The sequence below is a fragment of the Galleria mellonella genome, unplaced genomic scaffold (genome assembly GCF_026898425.1).
Source record: "Galleria mellonella isolate WM207_F2 unplaced genomic scaffold, CSIRO_AGI_GalMel_v1 utg905, whole genome shotgun sequence".
NCBI classification, from domain to species: domain Eukaryota; kingdom Metazoa; phylum Arthropoda; class Insecta; order Lepidoptera; family Pyralidae; genus Galleria; species Galleria mellonella.
The window spans coordinates 851,382-876,279 of NW_026442174.1; the positions used below are offsets into that span (position 1 = coordinate 851,382).

A 24,898-nucleotide genomic window follows, 5' to 3' on the forward strand; every position below is an offset into this window, starting at 1 on the left:
ATGTCTATAGGCGACGGTTACCACTTTACATCAGGTGGACCGTTAGCTTGTTTGCCACTCAAAGTTGTATAAAAAAAAATTTACTCTCTTCTGTAGGCATTCCGTCACCCGTATCCAATAGCGAAAACGGGATTCCTTAAATTCTATACTGCAAACCATCAAAAAGAACATGAAATATTCTGAAATTTGGTGTTTACATACAATATGGGACGGACAAGGATCTAGGCCACTTTTTTAATATGATTAGTGAATTTTTAATATATTATATACAGTCACGCGGATGAAGGCGCGGGTTTTTTCATGCAACATAGAATGGCATACAAGCTGATGGCCCACCTGATGGGAAGTGGTAAGGATAAGAGATAAGGCCGTCCATTGTTTTCTTCATGTAATATTTTCTTAACAATTACATTGATTGTATTTATAATAAGTTTACTATTGTAATCTTATGGAGGAAACATTAAAGAGTATCTATCTATCTATCCCGGTCACGTGAACGATGTTGTGTATTAAAGTTAGTATACAATATTTTTGTACTAGAATATGTATTGCAAAATGTCAAATACATAAATGAAGACTAAATTGAGGCATGTAATATAAAAGTGGCTTGTAAGACGGGATGAAATGTGCAAGCTGGTATTCATATTTCAGATATTGCGGAGCTTGTACGTGAGGCAACAGACTGCATCTGAAAAAGATAGATGTATGCAGATTGCACCGTTCATATGAAGCATGCTGATGAAACTCACACAAGCGGAAGCATAATAAAATGTAAAAAAAGAAGTTAAAATATGTTTTAGTTATTTATTTATATGCTTCTATAGATTCACGTTTAATATTTCTTTATAACAAAAATGCACACAGGCGGACTTATACTTTGAGGGATTTCTTCCAGTTAACCTTGAAAACCCGGGGGAAAGGGATTGTTAGCAATGGAGTTTGACAGCCGCATTGCTAACAATATGCCCTATCAAGTCGACCTCCACGCGGTTTCGCCTGGAAACCATCGTGAACAATTCTTGTGGAATTCATCACGATGTGCTAACTGACCTGCTTCATCCTCACCTATCATCCTTCACTAGTGCCCCGCCGGTGTATACCGATAGCGCGGGTGGGGCTACATTATCACCCATTAAAAAAAAAAACCTTGAAAACCCGAAAGGAAAAAGTATCTATAGGGTTTGTATATATAGCATACCATACATTGTGTAAAATAAAATAGTAATACATTATATTGTTAGTAAAAAAGTATAGAAAAATAAAAATATATATTTATATATATAATTTAATTTTTCTATACTTTATAATATCATTGACTATTCCCTGTTAACTGCCACGCTTAGCAGGCGGCTTGGCAACTGCAGTTAGGCTTTTAGTAAAGTTTTAAAAGGGACGATGCTGCCCATCCTTCATCAGTTAACCTCTCTTAGTGACTCTTACGACACTCACGGGAAAGAAAGGGTTGGTCTATTCTATGCAGGGACCTCATAGCTTTATATATATAATTGCATATATATATGTGAACAATATATATTTCACAAAATAAGTACTTTCTGAATTTATGAGATAGATTTATGAGATCTAGTTCGTGTGAGAAAGAAAGAAGAATTTTTATTTTTATAATTTACTTAAAATTAATTATTTAAATAATTTTTTTTTATACAACTTAGAATGGCAAACAAGCAGACGGCCCACCTGATGGAAAGTGGTAACCGTCGCCTATAGATAAAGCAGTACCATGGGCATAACAGAGTATACTGTTTCGCCCATGATACCCCCCATGCGTTGCCATTCCTGAGGACTCAGGTGTTATTCCTCTGTACCCTGTAAATTCACGCCATATCCCACCCTTCAAACCAAAACACAGCCATGCAAACACAACTGCTTCACGGTTGAAACACGAATGGGACAGAGGTACTCAAGCAATCGACTTTTGTACAGTCTCCCTCTGGTAGATTAATTGTTTTTGTGTATTATATAATATTATTAAAATTAGATTTTGTTAAGTACTTTATCTGATTTTAAACGGTTCTCTGTTTACGAATGTTACATTGAAACTCGGTCAACCAACAATGTACAAAAGTGACAAATCATTTTAGAACCATTCTTGATTTACATAACCCGTACGTACGAACAAAGCTCGGTTAATTTATGCGGATCCAGGGATTCGAATACACGGTAGCTCCCTCCAAATCCTTTCTCTGTGTAGTTTAATCGTTGTTTATATCAAAACTAATATTAATCGACATTTAGGAGAGCGGTCGAACTGAATTATCGAATAACAGTGCCGCGTCTAAGCGGTGTTGTCAGATTTCTTCTATAATTTCAAATATCTTCTTTTATTACGTTTTGATAGGTATATCCAGGATCGCAATATATAACTAGTGTTAGTAAATGCCTAAGGGCATCTCGTCGGCTGGGTGCCCCGCGCCCTGACAAATGTTTTCTTTCGAAAGGGTTCCTTTATATGAAAATTATATTTGAAGAATTGTAAAGACGGTAGCTATTGGTACAAGAAGTGTATCTACTCGTAATGAAAAAAAAACGCTTATGTTAATAAAACATATGCATACGTTATATACATCTAAGTAATTATTATAGAATATATTATACAAATAAATATATATATATATATTTTCTTTTTTTATACAACTTAGAATGGCAAACAAGCTGACGGCCCACCTGATGGAAAGTGGTAACCGTTGCCTATAGACATGAGCAGTACCATGGACATAATAGAGTACTCGTATACTGTTTCGCCCATGATACCTCCCATGCGTTGCCATTCCTGAGGACTCAGATGTTATTCCTCTGTATCCTGCAAATTCACGCCATATCGTGGGATATGGCGTTGAAACCGAAACACAGCCATGCAAACACAACTGCTTCACGGTTGAAACACGAATGGGACAGTGGTATCCAAGCAATCGACTTTTGTACAAAGTCTCCCTCTGGTAATATAAAATACATAACATACATTTAGATACATATATATTGTAGGTAATACTATTTCCTTTCCCTCGGGTGTCAAAGAGGCGACTAAGGGAACTTAAGCAGCAGCAGCGTCCCTATTAAAACATCACCAAAAGCGAAACTGCGATTGCTAAGCTGGCAGCCAAGCGAACAAACTCCCCCAATGGTAAATTACTATAAAGAATGGCCCCATTCCACTTGGCAGTCTACGGGCGAGATCTATGTTTAGCAGTGGACAGGTAACAGCTGGTATCACGACGGTGATGATGATATAAATACTATTAAAGATGGTGAAGTACAGAGATTATTTATTTATTTAATTCTTTATTGTACACACCAGTTATAAGAAGATGACAGAGGTAATCAAATGTACAAAGGCGAGCTTAACTCTAATAGAGTTTGCTTTCAGCAACACCCAAAGTGGAAAGGAGCATTAATGTCAGCGGGTAGAGCGGTGTACAATATTGTGACAATTTTATTGTTACTATTTTTCCTAGTCAATTGATATGCCCCTGGTAAAGTTCAGGGTTAAAGCTTAAATAAAATGAAAAAGTATTGCAAGCAAGCATTTAGAGATAAAATAAGCAGGTACAGCTTCATATCTGAATATGAAAATATTTTCCACCAAATCCAAAATATTCTAATCTTAGTTTTATAACGGTAAAAGCTGCTTTAATCCGCCGCTGGAGCCGTCAGAGTCCAGATTAAAGTTGTAACGAGTCGCCCAAGTTTCGGGACATTTTTCATAAGTTACTTAATATGTATAATAATTTACGCATCTTTCGTGTCGTGACATTTACAAAGTGTACTAGGTGGAAAGCTATTTTAGGAAATTAACTTGCAAATTTTTTATAACCGTCATCCAAAAAGTAGGTTTCTTTTTACAGCACAGGGGGCAAACGAGCATGCGGCTCACCTGATAGTAAGTGACTACCGCCGCCCATGATTACTCACAACACCCGGCCTTTTAAAAAGGAATATACTCTTTTCTTTAAGGTTATGTTGTTGTATCGGTTTGGAAATACTGCTGCTAGAAGTTGATTACAAAGAATGGTTGTGCGTGGGAGAAAGTGCCTTGAAAAACGCACGGTGGAAGACCGTCACTCGTCCAGATGATTGGGATGAAACTTGAGTTTGTGGCGGGTTGTACGGTGGTGAAAATCAGCAGCAGGTATCAATCCGAACAATTCCTCAGAATACTCCCCATGATAAATTCGGTAGAAGATGCACAGAGATTGTTGATGGAAGTCCTAAAGAAACTATAGTTAAATAAATGTGAATGGATTAACAGAAGTTGGGTATTTAAGTTATATTATTTATTATATTTCATATACAAAGTAAAATAAGTAAATATATGATTTAATAGTATGATATCTAAATTAAATGAATTGTGAGAACTTGTGCTTCATTTCTATTTATTACCAAGAGGTTTACAACCTTTATATTGCTAAAGAATATATCATATACTTGTAAAGTTAGTATAACGTAGTACCCCACATATCATATTTGGTATTATAAATAATAATACCTTTTTGAGACATGCATGCTGCAGCATATGCTGAGTGGCGGTCACGTTGGCAATGACAAATGTAGTTTTTTTTTTCTATTGATAATTAATGTAACTCTTATTGCTGTTGGTAATAAATGTTTTCTTTCTTCTTTTTTTCAATTATAGTATTTACTCAAGTAATGGTGTCATGTTTATCCAATAGTTTTTGAATATAAGCTGATCGTTCAACTGATGGAAAATGGTACCACTTCCACATGTATGATAGTAGGATACGCTAACAGACTGTGCGTACAGCTATCCACATAAGTTCACTTCTACCTGTGGGCAATATGTGAACAGTAATTCAGCGAATAAGTACATAGTTGGATGCAAACATGACGTATACACGCAGTACCGGATTTGAGAGGGGACATTTGGGGCGCCGAGATCAAAGGGCGATGAGGTCTAAAAGGGGCATCGAGATGTAAGAGATATGCTTTTAGTTTCCAGAAGGTACCATGTTGAGGTTGACTAGGAGATTGCAAGCAATGAGATTGCTTCTCTATTATAAATCATCCCTTCTCCCCCTCCTCCTTCCATCCTTAATCAAGGAATATGCTGGCGCCGTCGTCACATTCAATTCTGAGGAAAGGGGATTTAAAAATTTGCCCATAAGCTGTGATATGCTAAAGCCGGCCCTGTACAGACGTGTGTAGTATGCCACACCGTTGGCAGGCTTGCACAATGAACGGCCATTATCGGCCGTTGTCAAAGCAAACACTGAAACATTGATTGTTGGAGTTATACTGCACTGGGTTGCCACATTATATGACACCAGTTTTTTCCTGTAGCTTTATGACTCCGTACTACATGTATACATGCACTCTCTCTCTCTCCCACACATGAAAATGTACCCTCTCACATCATCATCAGCCATTATCCGTTCACTGTTGGACATAAGCCTCCCCTATAGACTGCCATAAAGAACGGTCCTGAGCCACCTGCATCCACTGACTCCCTGCAATGCATCGCGGTTACCACTAGAGAATCTTTCTATTTACAATGTTTACCATAGGGTGGTTTTGCCAGTAGTTGCCACGCTTGGCAGGCGGATTGGCAACTACAGTTAGATGTTTAAAAAGGGACGCTGCTGTTCCATCCCTCGACCATAAGTTTCCTTAGTTGCATCTTACGACACCCACGGGAAAGGAAGGGGTGGCTCATTCTATGCCGGGACCGACACGGCTGTCTTAGCCCTCTCTCATTAATAGTAGAAAATATATTTAGGAGCAACAAGGTGAACTGCTACGAGTTACTAGCTGACCCAACAAATACTATTTTGCTCCTATCGCTTACCGGGTCCCCGGGATATAGTAAGATTAATGCATAGGATATATGAAATAATAGAATAAAGCGGAGGGAAACATTGCAACGAGTCGACGGGCGATAATTTGGGGCTGACCCCAAAGGCGAATCAAAGATGAAATAGCGGATCCTTTATACTGACAGTCACTTATAGGGGTAAAAATTGTCCGAAATGGGAGCAAAACGTATTTACAAACATTAAAATTTGTTGTTTTGGAGATGAGCATGAACGTACATCGTGACACGGGATTTTTATACAATATTAAGACTGTTTCAATGTAAAAGAACATACATTTTTAAATATATTTAAAAAATTGTACAATTAAATTACTTTGAAAGAAATTATCTGTTTTTTTAGACACTACTAACAAATGATACGTCGTCCCATTCGTGTTTCAACCATGAGATATATATATATATATATATATATATATATATATATATATATATATATATATATATATATATATATATATATATATATAAACAGTATATTCTGTTATGTCCATGGTACTGCTCATGGCTATAGGCGACGGCTACCCTGTTTCTATTAGTTGGACTGTCCGCTGGTTTGCCATTCTAAGTTGTATAAAAAAAGGACAATGTTGTTTCGTCGGTTATTTTTTCGTATCGGGTTAAAAACTATATATATATACTAAAATTCCACGATGTGGTTTGTGGAGATTAAACATTTGACTTTGTAAGACATATGGAATTAAGTATGACTGGCTGAATGTAACTTATATGAACATTTATTTAAAGTAAATTCGTACACTAGTTTTTCGTACGCGGATTTCGAAACTGACAGGACTTTGACTCATTTTCATCATTCCGTATTAATAAAGATATATATATAATCTTAAATATATATCTTTTAAATAATGTATGCTTTGTTATTTCTAATCATAAATCATCATCAAGAAATATCTTATCATTTACCGTTAACTGTGCATTGCTAAATACAGACCTCCTTCTACTGAGGGAGTTTGCCTGTAATTGCCACGCTTTGTAAGCGAATTAGCAACCGCTGTTAGGTTTTGGTGATATTTCAAGAGGGACGCTGTTACCCATCCATTTAGTTCATCCACCAATAAATTCCATTAGTTACCTTTTACGATACCCACGGGAAAGGAAGGGGTGGCCTATTCTATGTCAGGACCACACGGCAATTTTATATATAAAGATTTAATATGGCCCTCAGATTATACCTGTGTGGTAACCCGTTGTCATATATCTCTATGAGACTGGCAGTTTGCAACTTCTCTTTTATTAATTCGTCTGTGGCATACTGTGACATCTGTTTGCTTTGTGTAAATATACAGACATTAAACATTTGGCTTTGTCCGCCAAGACATATGGAATTAAGTATGACTGGCTGAATGTAACTTATATGAACATTTATTTAAAGATAATGGTTTTATATGTGTATCAATGTTTTCTTAAACCAAAATTCGTACAAATATTGTAAACAAATTTTTCGTACGCGGATTTCAAAAGAAGGGAAACTAACGAAATAGTTAATTACTATACGGCGTATCAAAATAAAACATACACAAAATTTTAAGTTAGACCTTCTGGAATACAACTGTGAGAACCTCATCCAATTTGATGCAGTATTTTTGCGTGATGTCGAAATAAACATGTACAGAGAGACAGACAGATAAAATTTATAAAAATGATTTTTTTGCATCTATTGGTTTTATTCAGACCCTTTATATTAGTTTTCCTTAAATATCTTCTATGTACAGACATAAAAATAAAATCGCGTACTGCGCGGTTTCAGAAATGTTTCCTTCCACGAACACTTAGGTTATGGAATGAGCTCCCTGCTGAGGGTTTTCCAAGAGACTACAGCATGGAGTTCTCCAAAAGAGGGGTAAAGAGGTTTCTTCAGGGTCTGCAATGCGCGCGTAATACCTCTGGAAATGCAGGTGTTCATAGGCTACGGTAACCACTTATCATTAGGTGGGCTGTATGTTTGTTTGCCACCTCAGTGGTATAAAAAACAATAAAAATAATATTGATTTTAGCAACCAGCTGATCCATTCGCAGAGTTTATTTTTTAAGCATGTTAATCTCTCAAGTTGGAGTTAGTAATACGTATTTATAAAATTTCATTAAAATCGGTAGAACGGTTTTAGAGATCAGCATGAACGAATATCGTAATAGGATATTTTTATATATTAAATATAAAATCGCAGATTTTGTGCTCTTTTTTTTATCTTATTATATTATATATATATATATATATATATATATATATATATATATATATATATATATATATATATATATATATATATATATATATATAGAAGTTGTAGGCAGCGATATGTAATAATTTGTTCCGGTTCAGGAGGACCGTTGAACGCGTTCTGAAGCGTGAAATACGGCCGAGGGCGGGCCTTGAAAATTGACAAGCTTAACTTCTGACTTTTGTGGGATTAAAATGATTTACATAAAGCCCGAGAAAGGTTGGATATAAGTTTACAATCATATACCACTAGATGACAAGATGGAGTGTCTCAATAAAAACCCTTTGGCAAAAACAGCTCAAGATCTTTTATTTTTGTGAGTATGAAAAGGGTTACCAGAATGTGTAGTCATTATTCAGTAAGCGGCAGTAATATATATTGTAAGGTATATATATAATTATAAGTATATTTGAAATAACAGGGTAGACAGAGCATGTTTCATTTTTTTTAATGGATGAAAATGGAATGTTCACCCCGCCTGTGCTATCGGTATACACCGACAGGGCACCAGTGGAAGAGTGGTAAATGAGAATGAATGTAGGTCAGTTGGCCCATCACGATGAATTCGACAAGAGTTAACCATGATGGTTTCCAGGGGGAACCGCGTGGAGGTCGACCTGAGAGAGTATATTGCTAGCAATGGGCCTATTAGTGCTCATTACTAGCAATCCCTTTCCCCCTTACATAATGTTTCATTAGAGTATTTGTTTTACTACTATATGACAGTGGATTTTGTATTTATTTATATATTATTTATTGCATATGTAAATAAAGATACTGACATTAGTTTAACTACATACTCGTATTAGTGAGGCTGGGTTTAATTTGAAAGAGATTTCGTTCAGCCAACCAAATGCAGTGTGAGAGAAAATGATTAGCGGGTAATCTAGTGCAGAAAAATATAAGAAAAACCTAAAAAAGAAGAAGGAGAGAATTTGGCTGTATTTTTTGTTTGTTACCTTATAACTCAATTAGTTGTATACCGATTTGGAACACTAACTCTTATCTGAAAGGATTATACTTACAGATTGGTTGATTGATATACTTACAGAAATTTTATTAAAATCGGTTCAGTAGTTAATTTTTAATATCAAAATAACTGAGTTTTGTCACATTTGAAGTCGACTTTTTGTGGAACACAGTCTTTTTTTATTTGGGCTGTTTTTATTATAAATGCTCCATCTTGAGGTGTAGAATCTAGTACAAGTATTATACCAGGTCATTTATATAATATTCCCTACGTGTTCTAAGAATACCGGGCCCTAAATAATTCGTTACATCCGACTATTCTATTAATCCCACTAATTTTATGAATGTGATAGGTTGTAAACATGTTTTTGATGTTTCTTTGTTTATAATTTTACCAAAAGGGAGACTTTGTACAAAAGTCGTTTGCTTGGGCACCTCTGTTCCATTCGTGTTTCTACTGTTAAGCAGTTGTGTTTGTATGAGTTCCATGCTATTATCATACATTAAAAAAATAGTATACCTAGTTTATCACTATTACGTTGCAGCTATATGCCGCAAAATATCCGTTCCATGATGCAGGAATGTTCACTTTTAGCACAGATTAAAACGCCATCCGAAATTCCCTTTGACACCCGACGCTCGCCGATACTAGTGCATTCCGTTTTAGACAAAGACTTTCCATTCTGCTAAATGTACACTACACCTGCCACACTACACTACACTATAACCATAGACACTTGAGACGCGTTTACATCAACCGATATAGAAACTATTTCATTGTTGTAAAATACTTTTTTTTTTCATTTTTTTTTTGTTTTGTGGGTAATGTTGTTTTGTATTTTTTTTGTGTTATAACACAGAGGGCAAACGATGATGTGGCTCAGCTGATGGTAAACGGCTACCGCCGCCCAAAAGGAATTTGCTCTTTTCTTTTTTTTTCTTTTTTTTTTATACAACTTAGAATGGCAAACAAGCTGACGACCCACCTGATGTAAAGTAGTAACCGTCGCCTATAGATATGAACAGTACCTGACATGACAGAGTATACTGTTTCGCCCATAATACCCCCTTGCGTTGTCATTCCTGAGGACTCAGGTGTTATTCCTCCGTATCCAGTAAATTCACGCCATATCCCACCCTTCAAACTGAAACACAGCCATGCAAACACAACTGCTTCACGGTTGAAACACGAATGCGACAGAGGTACCCAAGCAATCAACTTTTGTACAAAGTCTTTTTCTTGAAGGTTATATGACGTATCGGTACGGAAATATTGCTATTCGGATGGTAATCCCACCACCGTTATAGACTGGTGTACCCCTGAGTGATGATAGATGAGAATGAAATTAGGTTTTTTGGTCTATCGTGACAAATTAACCGAGAAGTAACCATGATAGTTTCTAGCGAGACTGCCTTAAAATCGACTTGATTATTTTGTTGTTAAAAGTTTTGTAAGCACACATATTACACACATATATATTTTAACGTAATAAATACCAGTTTAATTACGTGTAATTAGATCAAAAAAGCTCGACTAGTTTCGTGATCAATTCGTGAACCCTAATCATAAGCTGCTGTGACGCGAGCACAAGCATGACTGCGCGCCTCGGCCCGCCGATTTCTAGCAATAAAGCTAACATATGTTAGTTTTATTGCTATAAACAATACATTGCGTCAAACGACCAAAAAATAAACGTAACAAAAAAAGAAAAAGCATTACCCTTTTATCCAGCGGTTGAGTAAAAGCATAATAAATAGCATTCCACTTCCTATTCACCTTGCGATATTATTACGACTCGTAAACAACTGATACAAATGCGTTTAAAGGGGCCATTTAATTTCACCAAAGCGCTCAGCTTTGAAATTTTTTGTAAAAAAACCCTTAACAAAACTCGCGATTTATAAAGCCGTTCATATCCATTAACTCCATTGTGAAGTTATTATTGCAAAGAAAATGTTCAGATGATTGTTAAAATATTCGAAATGGCCGTTTTAGTCGTAAGCAGGCCGTAATGGCGTCGAAACATCGTTAAGATAAAATGGAATTTCTGAAAACTGTCTGCGCCTATTGAGATGAACTTGATGTAGAAATATGACGATTTATTTAATAACTCATTAATTTGTGAAGAAAAAAGAAAAGATAAAATATTCGAATATTTGAAGAAAAAAAAAAACTATATAAGTGCCAGTGACAATTTCGCTGTTTACTTATTGTGTAATTGAATTTTTATTATAAAAGCTAGCAATATTATTAATTATTACAGATTTAAAGGTCGTGACTTATGAGGCGTGTAGGTCTCTGCATAGAATAGGCCACCCCTTCCTTTCCCGTGGGTGTCGTAAGAGGCGACTAACGGAGTGCAAGGGATGGGCAGCAGTGTCACTCTTAAACCATCACCAAAAGCGAAACTGGTTTTCAACCCACATGCTAAGCGTGGCAATTACTGGCAAAACCTCCCTTATAGGGGCTATGTCCAGCAGTGGACGGATCAGAACGGTTGAAACGACAATGAGCCGATGAACTTCGTTACCTACAACGCCATCTGTGGCCGATATTATGGACTGTATATTGATGTATATGATGTAATCAAACAATGGGTTTAAAAAGAAAATAAGTATAATAAAGAAAACTATGAAAGATAGACTACGACAGCAAAGAGCAAAAAGTGACAATTGTAAAAACAAAACTATAAAAATACAATAGAAATAAAATCTTTAAAAATAACTAAGGAGTTCGCAAAATCAATGTTTCGTTTATTTTATCTCTGTCTTTTACTCGTATTCCTGTTTTTGTCTGTTGGCCATGACATACATCTTTACTAAAACCTTGATCCTGAGGGCTTACTGCAACTCTATTTAGTTCATTGTTTTGATTTACTTTTCGTTGTCCATCATTCGTAGAAGATGAATCCGTATTCATAGATGAAACTACATTATTGTTCATTTCAGTACTCTTAGAGAAACATGGTAATGATGAATAACTTTGTTGTGCATTTTGATTTTGGTTGCCAATATTTTGCTGGCGAGGTAAATGACTAAGCTTATTCAAGATTGATGTAGCACATAATGATGGCGGTTCAGATGTTACTGTGGAGGTTACCGGTAGAAAACTATATAAAGCAGGTACTGAACCTGGAAACGATATCTGCGATTGTAGATTTCCTGTTGGACGTGAACGTTGTAAAGTTTGTGACTGTGAAGGGTGTAATGCTGAAGGTGATTTCTGCGGCATCATTAACAATTGCGGAGGCTGAGGTGAGGTAAATATATTATTACAAGACTTTAAACTGTTTTTATCTAATTTCTTCTAAAATTGGCCGTGATGGTTTTTAAGATGAAGGTGTGTATAGGCGTACCCCCCAGAATAGGTCTGGCGCTCACACCAGGTTGTGAGAAAAGATTCGAAAAGACATACTTGAGAATACATATTTTTAATCTTTATAATCTATATCAATCTTTGAAAGGAACGATCAAGACTTTTCATTCATTCATTCATTCACCCATCGTTTGCGTTTTTAAGGCGTCATCCCCCAATTATTGGAATTGAAATTATATTCCTTAGAAATTAATCTTAAAGATGCCAATGACTGTGTTTTGATCGTCCTGACAGATCATATTATCTCTTCCCCCTGATGACCAAAGATTTCCCTTTTATAAACAAACTAAACAAGCCAGAGACAATATCCGTTGTGATTGGCGGTGAGCTTGGGAATGATCAAAGAGCGACGGGTTATTTTAATAATAAATGATCTTTTAAAGCGAGACAAAGCTGGCCTCAAATAATAATACAGCCTCAATTTGCGTGTGGTACAAACTATAAGCAAATAAGGTTTCTTTTTATTCAAATTCATTTAATGCCAGACAACAAGATCTATTTTATTAGCATTTATTCATAATTTAATAAATTATATACCTGAGAGGCATGCAGTTATTTTGTATTTTAGTCATCGTTCTGACAAAATGCCCCATCACAGGTGCATGGGCATCCTCAGCTATCATTTTAAAAATGGTATTGTCACTCTCCCATATTCTTTTCGCTATTGACTCGACTTTCTTACGAATAATAACATGGAAACTATCAATCCATGCTTGTGCGAACATTTCTGAGGCGCTACAGAAGCGGGAAAGTCTCAACAACATTCTAAATATATTATTGTATAGAACACGTAGAGCATACTATCCAATTTAGAATAGGAAGCAAGCCAAAGGCAGGCCTGATAGACAGCGACAACCATCGCCTACGTCTACATGATAATTACAGATTAAATTAATTAAATTTATTTAATTATTTACTTATCTATTTATTCAGGATTACCAACTTTAGTTACAATGATATTTTGATAAAGCTGTTACATTGCAATACAGGTAAATTACAAACATGCATTTAAAAAACTGGTATACAAAAAATATAAATAAAATTTAACAACAGGTAAAGGTTTGTGAGTCCTCAGGAATGGTAAAGTATGGGAGGTATCATGGACGAAACAGTATACTCTGTTATGTCCATGGTACTGCTCATGTCTATAGGTGACGGATACCACTTTCTATCAGGTGAGTCGTCAGTTTGTTTGGCATTCTAAGTTGCATAAAAAAAAGTAATTTAAGAAACAAAAGAAACACTTGACAATCTGAGTTATAAAGATACCAATAAATTTGTCTGCAATTCTACAATTCAAATTAGAAGTCATCTTTATTCAATTAGACTTGTTTACAAGCCCTTTTAAATCGGCATTCTTTATAATTCTAATACTAATACCGATATTTATACAGTAATAATAAATACGTAAAAATTGATTTACTTATTTTTTTTTTACTCTTATAATTTGTATTTCTTTTATACATAATTAAATAATTGATTCTAAATGAAACTTATGTTTTAATCATTAATTTATTTATTTATTTGCTTATTTCTTTATTTAAATGCTTATGTGCATTCACTTTTTATATAGATATCAATCAGATTATAATGAATATGTACAGAGGCAGACTTTTCCTTTGAAGGGATTTCTTCTAGTCTGTCTTGTGAATTCAAAAGGAGAAAGTATCTGTAAGCTTTATATATGAAGCGTAACATATATGTTGCAATGTAGATTGGACTCTATTTTCTGCGCTAAGCCTCTCATTTAGACAATTGTGCGTAATATGTTGCAATGTTTCATCCTTAGTATGTGCAAACTCTGAGACTAGAAGTGTTTCTTATTTCACTTTGATAACAATACAAATGACCGCCACCTCCTCTACCTTGCACCGTTATGATTACCATGAAATGTAAATCATTGAAAATTTGTATTACAAATATTTTACAAAACTAGGTGTATTTTGTCCAAGTCCATATCAATGGGTAATTAAAATAAAATAAAATTATTACCGGAAACCCAATATTTAACATGTCTATAATTGGCGAAACATGTACTTATGCTTTTTATATGTAACTTAGATAAATTATGTTAACCCGCCTGATGGAAAGATCACCGTCGCTTATAGACATGAACAGCATATTATAAATTTTAATATTGTACAGTGAACATAATCAGTTTTAGTAAACCGACTTAAAAAAAAAAGAAGATTCTCAATTCAGTTGTAATTTTTTATGTTTGTTACCTTATAACTCATAAATAGACCCTACAGAAATTTTATCATAATCGGTTCAGTAATTTAGATTTTAAATTAAAATATCTGGTTTTACCACAGTTGAAGTCGGTTTTTTTTTGTACTAGTTATACGGGCGGAGTTGCGGGTACAACTAGTGAATAAAATTACTCAAATATCTGGTAATATCTATATCACATCAAAAAAGACAATCAAATACAAAACCTCTTCCTATTAAAATCTGGTTGAAAATCGCTTAGTCAGCAATACGAATGGGATTTAGTTACGCCGAGAATTCTGTTTAGTGATGTGTCCAGTCAGGCTGACTCGAGTACTAAATCGAATACTTAGTAGTCACTCAAGTAATCGAGTACTCAATGTACACTTGTAAACTTAGATACACAGTATTCGAATACTGTGTGTATTCGAATACAATATTGAAGGACCTTGAATACTCTATCATGTAAATACTGGAATACTACTTGTGTGTTAACATAAGTTTTGTATCTGTTTCAACATTTTATTAAAATTTTCCTTTATTACCAAAGGAAAAATTTATAAACATTTTTATTTATAAAAAGATTTTAATTTCTGAACATTTATTATCTTCATTTAAGTTAACAAATCAGAATTTAATTTAAAAGTACTCGAAACCGATACTCGAATACCCGTATTCGACTATTTGTCCGAGTTCTCATTCGAGTAGGGATTCGATTATTATTTCAACGAATACTAATAAAGACCGATTCGTCACATCACTAATCCTGTTTAACTGAATTTTCATATTGAATACAACTGCTTATTCCATTTTATGCTTTGTTTTGCTATCAGCTACTGAATGAGGAATGAATGGGAGCTTTATTAAATTTCTAAAATCCCTTAGTTACACGATCCTCCTGTTATAGCCTTTTAATAGAAAAGTTAATTACAAGATAGCTCCTTAGCGTTCAAATTACACAAAAGACTGGAAATCCTCGCCAATACTCCGCACCGCGTAAAGAAAACTATAGACACTCTGTAATAAGTATTTTTAAATAATTTTCCGGTGAAAAACAATATGTATGGCAATCGTCTGTGTAAGTACTTCTGTCCCGCCCGTGTTTGCAGTTATTATCGTATTGTTTTGTCGATGTTTATTTATTTATTTAAACTTTAATGCACAGAAAAATTCTTTGTACATTTGGCGGACTTAACACCGGGCGGTGTTCTCTACCAGTCAACCATTGGGCAAACCGAGAAATAGGTAGGCGGTGCATTTTTGAATAAAGAAAAAATAAAGCAATACTTAATATATTCACATAATATAAACATACACATAATGTATTAAATAAAAAGTATATATGTACAATAAATACATTCATAAATAAATGGATAAAATATTACTATATAAAACAGTTAAATGTTCTGGTTTAAAAGATGGCATATGGCTCATTCTTTTTCCTTTTATTCTAAATCCTTTACTGTCCAGGCAGTTCGCCTGTATAACTCACTTGGTGCGCTCAAACTCTCACTAGCTTCAAAACCTCTGTTAAATCCTACTGCCTCTCCCTTTAGTACTATTTTCCTGTGTTCTCTCTTCATTTTCCTTCCTCATTCTCTCCTGTTGTATTTGTGCTATTAAATATGTGTATGTTTATGTATATATTTTTTTTATATATGTATGTTTGTATACATTAGTATCTATAAAATAGTGTGCCACCTACCCTTTGTCTTTTTCTCAATGTCCTCTCCCCAAAGATTGTCTAGAAGAGATTGCTTAGCGATAAGGCCGCCTTTTGTATCGCTTCTCTTTAATATTTTCTGTAATTAATATTTTTTTTACTTGGTGCAATAAAGTGTAAAATAAATAAATAAATATGGCAATGAAATTACAGCGTACGAAAGCATAACATTATTGTTCTGAGGATACCATACATAATTTTATAGAATGTGTTATCTACTTTTAAAATTTTTTTAATAACTAAATAATGTATAAAAATATAATATACAACGGGGTCTTTTACGAATTAACTATTTATTTATTTATACATTATTGTACACACAAATATAATAGTGGTAAACATATGTACTTAAATATAATTAAAATTACACTTGAAACATCTCCAAAATCTAACTGCGGTTGCCAATCAGTAGGTAACTGGCATGGCAACTACTGGCAAAAGCCCCCTTTATGGAGGAAGCTTACGGTCAGCAGTGGACAAGTAAAAGCTGATAATCATATCACAGATGACGACGATGTATTTTCAATATAAGTACGTACATATGTTAGTTTGTATTTAGTTAAGTATATTTATTATTTCTTAGTAGAAACAACTCTTCTTATTGCACGCAAACTGCCCGCTGCTAATTAACCCTCTGACTTCATTTTTTTTCACAATAATAAAACACATCTACAAATAGCAGTACGAGTGTTTAGCCATCTAGCGAGATTCTGAGGAACAACATCAATCTATCTAAACAAAAATCGTGAGATAACAACCTCAATAAATATAAAAAATGCGAGCACGTCGAAATCGTGGGATGCGTACAAATAAACTAGTGGATAGTGCACGCGGAAATCACGGGATGTTACAGAATAAAGCTCGCATGTTGTACATCTTTATCCAAAATAAATTATAACAATGTAACTTTTGTGTACAATAATGTATAAATAATAATAAGAATATTCATATATATTTTATCTGTTAACTAACTAAAACGTTAATCTTAGAATACATTGTATTTATCTACCATTAATATGTTTGCACCTATTTAATATTTTGCTTCGAAATATTTGAAATACATTTCTGCAATCAAAACCCGCGCCGTGTGGTCCCGGCGTAGAATAGGCCACCCCTTCCTTTCCCGTAAGTGTTGTAAGAGTCGACTACGATAGGTCGAGGGATGGGCAGCAGCGTCCCTCTTAAAACATCTGTAGAAGCCTAACTGCGGTTGCAAACCCGCCTGCCAAGCGTAGCAACTACTGGCAAAACTCCCCTTATGGGGAAGACTGTGTTCAACAGTGGACAGTTAACGGTTCAGCCGTTAACTGTCCACTGTTGAACACAGCCTTAAAAAATCAAAATCCAAATAATAAATTAGAACAAAATGTTTTTTGATCTTCAATACGATGGTGCTCCATTTTTAGTACATAACAGCAAAGAAAGAATACGATGACCGAACCACCTGAAAGTGAAGCAATGCACACGTCAGTAAATAGGCACAAGTTGATATTCCAAAACATAAATAACAACATATCGATGATGGGGAGAAAGGGATTGTTAGCAATGGAGTTTGATAGCCCCATTGCTAGCAATATGCCTTATTAGCCCTGGCAGCCCTGCCCTGGAAGCCATCGTGATCAATTCTTGTTGAATTCGTCACTATGGGCTGACTTTTTTTTTGTTTTTTTTTTTTTTTTTCTGTGGGGAAATGCATCATGCAGACCCAAACGCCCCGGGGGAGGCGTATGGGTACTGCCGGACTCCTACCGGCTAAAACCACCACGGCATCTCTCGCCGCACCATAACGTTGGGGACCCAGGGTCCCTTTCGTAGTCCACCGAGTCCCAATGGCGTTGGCCCCGGCTTGTGGGCCCCGACTCCTATCTACCGCCACCTATCGGAGCAATAAAAATTATCCATTCCGAACAATTAACATATTTTGGTCGTGCACGAAGTCGTAATTAAATAAATTTTATTTATAACCAACTTCAAAAAAGGAGAAGGTTCTCGATTCGGTGTATTTTCTTTTTTATGTTTTCTACTTCATAACTCCGTCATTCATCAAAAAAAGAATGTTCCAAATCGGTTCATACAATTTGGAAAATTCTTTTTTATATAAAGTAATACATGTACATTCACATTAGTCCCGTGGAAATTTTATCAAAATCGGTTCAGGAGTTTACTTTTAATCAAAATGACAGGTTGAAATCTGTGTTCCTTTCTAAAAGAAATTTTAATTATGTTAGTCTTAATATATAAAAATTCAGCGTCACAATTAGTGGCGTAGCTAGGTAACCAGGCCCTGGGGCAAAATATAAATCAGCCAAAGAATACAGGATAAGTTCCCCGCAAGTTTTATACAGAGATGTTCGAGACTTGTTTGGAATTCACCTGTTATTTTTCAAATTTCTAAGTTAACGCAAGAAAAATCGTTCAGTTACCCATGTCTGCTGATCTCCGAAACCAGCCAACGGGCATTTTAATGAAATTTTATAAACGAGTATTGTTTGCTCCAACTTAAAAGATAGTTTTTTTTTATAATTTATAATCTATTTATAATATTAACGATATATTTAATAATAATATTCAATTCAATTTAATATGTTTTTTTGTATAATTATGCATAGTTTCAGACACAATGTACATTGCTGTTTGAATAAATGACTAATGACTAATCTCTTACCGATATGAAGTTAGCGTACGACAGTTTGATTAAGCCTAAACCAGTCATATAGACAGGCACCTGACTCCTCTGGATGGCTATCACGGCTAACGCGCGTATGTCACGGTTGTTGGACATCTCCCAACCGCAATGAAATATAGACGTTGACAGCTCGTACGCCTGCAATTAATTTAAACAAAACTCAATGCTTATGATGACCAGTATTAACAGAAGCGGAAGGAAGAGCGATTGAGGTTCAAAGGAGCATAAATAAAAATGTGCGGGGAAAATATAAAATAAAATTCTATTTAAATACTAAATATATTTGTATTTAAATATAATTAATTCAATCATAAGAAGTGTACAAAATATTATACAACATACAGTATTTCTGTAAGTTTCTAGAAAATGTAAGTATTTATATAGAAAAATACAATAATGCTTCGCAATCCGCTTTCATTGAAGTACGCTGGCAATTTAATGAAAGATACTGTGTTTCCTGGAAACTCACAGAAACCTAGATAGATTGTAAGTACTTAGAACTATTATGTTCAATGAATGAACGAATGAACATTTATTTGCATACAGTTCTTCTCAGCTGAAATCGCATTCTGAACTGGGCGGTAGATTCATAAAAAAATTTATTAAATAAAACTGCCCGTGATTAAGTTTACTTAAATAAAAAAATATTAATTAATTAAAGTATACTATATTTATGTTTTATTTGGTACTAGCGGCCCGCCCCGGCTTCGCACGGGTGCACATTACATCGCATCACATTAGAAACCTCTAAAATTATCAGTGCTCCTCTATTGTATTATGCATATATTTTACATACAAAACTTCCTCTTGAATCACTAAAAAAAACTGCATCTAAATCCGTTGCGTACTTTTAAAGATCTAAGCATACATAGGGGCAGACAGACGGGAAACGACTTTGTTTTATACTTTGTAGTTATAATGATTTATTTGTTAATTACAAATACATAATTTCAAGTCTTTAAGTTATCACTGGTGTTTTCAAATTTATTTTTCGATAACTAGAGACTGATGTAATATTTTTTGGATGACAATTTTAAATCGCTAATATACTATAAGATATTCACTTATATTACTTTCAGAAACAAAAGTTTATATTAAAAAAAAAATTGCAGGGTCAGTACTGTCTAAATCTCACAGCATTTTCTCTACAACACAGAACCAAAATTATTAATCGTACAAACGCAGTGAATGAATGAATGAATGAATGAAAACTTATTTCAATAATCCACAACACTTACATATAAAAAAGAAAAATAATGTTTTTATCTGACAGCTTTTAATTGTGACCTTCTTGTATAAATTTACTAAATATTTATGTTACTAATTTATTTATTTATATACTTATATATTTTTTATCCATAGGTCGCAGGTTCATATCCGGCTCGAAGGACCAAATGAACAAAAATAAAGTCTAATCTTGATTGTGTTTATTAAATTTGTACAAGAACGTCACAATTAAAAGCTGTCAGATGAAAACGTTATTTTTCTATTTTGTATAAATAACCAATAAAGAGTTTGTGTAACAGTTATTAATTGAACACTCAGATTACAAGTAATAACAACATAAAAAAAATAGAGAAATGAAAAGTTTACATTTATATATAAAGAGTAGTTGAAATCAGTCAGTGTTATGGTAATGAAAAAGGATGCCAAGTCAGCTTAAAGTTCATACAGAAGCAGAAACGCTGATTATCAAGTAGCACCTCATCACCTAGCCCGGTCCATCGAGATCATAAAATAACATTTAGAGTAATATAATACACAAACATGCGCAGTGTAAGTACACTATACTACTCATGTCTAATTTTAAGTATCATAAGAAAACAGTTTTGATAGCCCACCATTCACAACAATATTTATAGACAAGCGGCATTCATATACATTATATTTTGTAGGCATATTAGAAAAATATAAATAATCATAAATCGATATAAATCATTTCTCTTCACGTTACATATTTCCATTACTCGCCTCTGAAGTTCATCACTTACTTCATGTGTGATATCTCCAGATACCATCATGTAAACACCGGTTAATACCAACATCACCGTTATGTAAGACAGATCAGCAAGGAGAAACATTAAGTTTCTTTTCGCGTGCTAAAATAAAAAATAGAAGTGCAAATAATTATATAATAGAAAAATCTGTTCCACAAAGAAAACGATATTTTTAAAACAATATTTGAACTGATTTTCTTGAAACTTCTATGGGACCAATCTAAAAGTATATCCTTTTAGATAAAAAAAAAATCCACGTTGGTTTATAAATAACGGAGTTTTGAGGAAATAAACAAAAAATAAGAAGTATAAACAAGACCGTTCCTTATAGCTATCTATGGGGAGGCCTATGTCCAGCAGTGGACGGTTAATGACTGAAATAAAGATGATGATGATGAAACAAAATAATACAACCAAATTAAGAACCTTTTTCTTTTTTAAAATCAGTAAAAAAAACTTCTATTGCATGGATCAAATAAAAAAAATTCAAGTAATACTTACTACGAGTTTAACAAGACACATGACTATAAGGGACAGACTTTCGAATATTTGTATACTGTAAATCGCTCCCAGAGTACTCTGTACCGTCTTCGCGCAGCTAAAATAACAGTATACCATATTAATATCATTTTTTTATAAAATATCTAACTCTTTCCGGCGGCTTTGCCTACATGAGTCAATGTGTATTATATAAATTAGGTAAACTTACCCGTTTATCCAATCACATTCAAATCTGTCCTGCAGTTTAAGCGTGATTGTATAAAATCTTACAAAACTATAACCGAGACAACCCCCCCTCCCCTCCTATGGGGGGTCGGTGTTCAGCAGAGGCAGTTAACAGCTGATATGATGATGATGTTTAGTTATGTAATTATGTAGGCGTATATCAGTGATACATATACATCCTTTTTTTCGCATTTTATTAAATACGAGTACAATACTCGCTATGTGCGCCACGGCGTAGAATATAGGCCATCCCTTCCTTTCGCGTGGGTGTCGTAAGAGGCGACTAAGGGAAGGCGAGGAATGGGCAACAGCGTCCCTCTTAAAACATCTCTAAAAGCCTAACTGCGGTTGCCAACCCGCCTGCCAAGCGTGGCAACTACTGGCAAAAACCCCCCTATGGGGAAGGCTAATGTTCAGCAGTGGACAGTTAATGGCTGAAATAATAATAATAAACAATACTCACTCTAAAGTATCTTCGTGTAAACCCATACCAACTATGAACGCTTCTTTAAATTCCTTTTCAATTTCTTTTCGTGACCTTTTATCAGGATTCGAGAAAATCTTGCCGAGTTCTTCAAAGTATACCTGCAGAGCCTTAAATTTGAAGCTCATGTAGACCAGAGCACAGTAGCAGAGACAATCCACTTGGATCATGATTGTAACAAAAAACCACCAATGCAGCTCAATGAAGAATCGGAAAATTTTTGCAGCAACCGTGTCTACTGATTTCGGGTAATATGTCACTTCTGTCCGGATTGGTAGACCTGGGAATGTAAAATAAGTTATTAAATGTTGTATACATATTTATTTATTTCCTCGTGTGGTCCCGGCATAAAATAGGCCACCCCTTCCTTTCCCCTGAATATCCTATGAGGCGACTAAGGGAGGACGAGGGATGAGCAGCAGCGTCCCTCTTAAAACAGCTCCAAAAGTCAAGCTGCGGTTGCCAATCGGCCTGCCAACCGTTAAAACTATTGGCAAACCCCTTCTTATGGGAGAGGCTGTGTTCATCAGTAGACAATTCATGGCTGGTATAACTTGGAACATCATAAGATTCCTGTCACTGATAGGAATTAGAAGCAAACTCTGATAAAAGGTGGACGAAATAGATTCACAAGTTTTTCATAGCCCAACTTTCAATAGCAATGATGTCTAGAAAGCCCAGGGACGTCGATGTCTAAGGGTGCGCTCCAGGTGCTAGGCATCAGTAGTAGTACTTTCGACTAAACTTCAGAATTGCGTCGCCAAAAGAAACCACCCATGTATGCTCATTCACTCGGCATCCCTGGTCTTCCTTTTTTGTAGTTAGTACGACGACAGCACTTGTCCTAGAGTAGACACCAGGTAAGTAAGCCAAAACCGGTCCTGACTACATTTCTGCCGACTTAATAAATCTTTCCATATGTTCTGCGTGACCCCGAATTCTATTCCAAATTTGCCCTCATAAATAGTTGCTGTTACAGGTAGTATGGCCGTGTGGTCCCAGCATAGAATGGGCCACCGTTTTTTTTTCTGTAGGTGTCGTTAGAGTTAACTAAGAAAACTTAATGATCGGAGGAAGGATAGCAGAGTCCTTCTTGAAACATCACCAAAGTTTAGTTAGGCAACTATGGTTGCCAATTCGCCAGCCGAATGTGGCAACTACTGGCAAACCCCCCTCCCCCCAAAGGTAAACTATTATAAGGAACGACCCCGTTTCTTATAACATTCTATGAGGAAGGCCTATGCTCTGCAGTGGACAAGTAACTGTTAATACAACACGAACTGATATGACATTTTTATATTTTACCTTCTTTATAGTATGCAATAACAGCTTCTAAATCCGTTAATATCAGAGTACTGTACGTGGTTATCATCAATGTACTACAATAAAAGACCGCTTTCTGCGTAGACGCCTTGTCGATATCCGACGACGAGAATATAGACCGTGTACCTTCCAATAATCTTTTTAACATATATTTAACTTGATCCCTTCGTATGAACAAAATTATAAATTTCAAACCAATAGATGGGTGTGCACAAGTGAATTGTATTAAATCATTTCTCTCTTTAATAGTCAAATTAGATCTCAAATGGCCAAGACATTCGTTCACTATAATGCCATACAAGTAAACGTTTGTTATAATTGCCCATAATACATAAATTGTTGTCTCGAACTTAGACCGATCTATCGATTCGTACCAATATTGCCCGCAACCCAAGTAATACAGGTTTTTACAAATAAATTTCATAAGACGTTTTTCCGGATGAGTCTTCTTTATGGATTCGTCCATTTTGTTCAAGCACATTTTACAATTTGAACAAGTAAAATTTTAGATAGTGAGGAAAACTCTGATTTATTAAAATTGGAGTTTGAAATTACTTTTACTTTTTGGGTCGACCACTGAAAACTTTTTGTCAGTCGTACTTACTGAATTACAATAATTTAAAGTTTGAAATTAAACTGTTAAGTAATGTAAGAAGGCTGCACATAATGGTGTATACGTGAAGTCTGTTTGTCTGTTTGTATAAAATTATGTTATTGCATGGATTACATCTCCATATGCATTTAAAATTTTTCATCATGCCTCCGATCAAACTGTTTATAATTACTCCACTCCATCTAAAGGTTGCCTGGTAGAGATCGCTTTTAGCAATAAAATCGCCCATTGTTTTCTCACTTTAATCATTTCTTGTAATTGTCTGTATTTATAATAAGTTTACTATTGTAAAAAAGAATATACTTCTACAAGAAATCTTTTATATTTTTCTTTTTTAGTTATACAGTTAAATAAATGCTACACTTGTTCATAGAAGTTCTGATTTAAGCATTTATTTCCAAGAAGTTCGTAACTTAAATAAATTAAACTAACGCTATAAAATGAACTTACAAAAGTACAAATTAAATTATCAGTGAAAGACGAAACTTCTATGACAATTTCTGAACTTAATTGGCGAAGTCTGATTACAAAAAAATCTATTATAATACATAATTGCTTAACCATCACATATTCGATGTGCATTTTTTAAAAAGTGTTGATAAATATTCTGTATACACTAGCGTGGCACCAGCGAAGGATGATTGGTGAGGATGAAAAGGCAGGTCAATTAGCCCATCGTGACGAGTTCAACGATAAATTTGTCATGAT

General features: G+C 34.8%; 1 protein-coding gene across 4 annotated transcripts; it reads right to left on the reverse strand.

The window, feature by feature from the left end:
* Positions 1–465: 465 nt before the first annotated feature.
* LOC113520082 (uncharacterized) lies at positions 466–24,604 on the reverse strand. 4 transcript variants are annotated; one of them, XM_052902436.1, is made up of 7 exons: positions 23,560–24,602; positions 22,234–22,534; positions 21,546–21,642; positions 21,039–21,146; positions 19,027–19,185; positions 18,111–18,237; positions 466–688 (listed from the first exon to the last, which is right to left on the reverse strand). In XM_052902436.1, exons 1-7 carry the CDS (start codon positions 24,056–24,058, stop codon positions 648–650), a joined length of 1,332 nt encoding a protein of 443 aa, XP_052758396.1. In that variant the 5' UTR covers positions 24,059–24,602; the 3' UTR covers positions 466–647. The 4 variants fall into 4 exon arrangements, with proteins under 4 accessions (XP_052758396.1, XP_052758395.1, XP_052758397.1 ...); XM_052902435.1 differs by lacking the exon at positions 466–688 and adding an exon at positions 12,892–17,805; XM_052902437.1 differs by lacking the exons at positions 466–688; positions 18,111–18,237 and adding an exon at positions 12,892–17,805 and having other exon boundaries at positions 23,560–24,600.
* Positions 24,605–24,898: the final 294 nt, after the last annotated feature.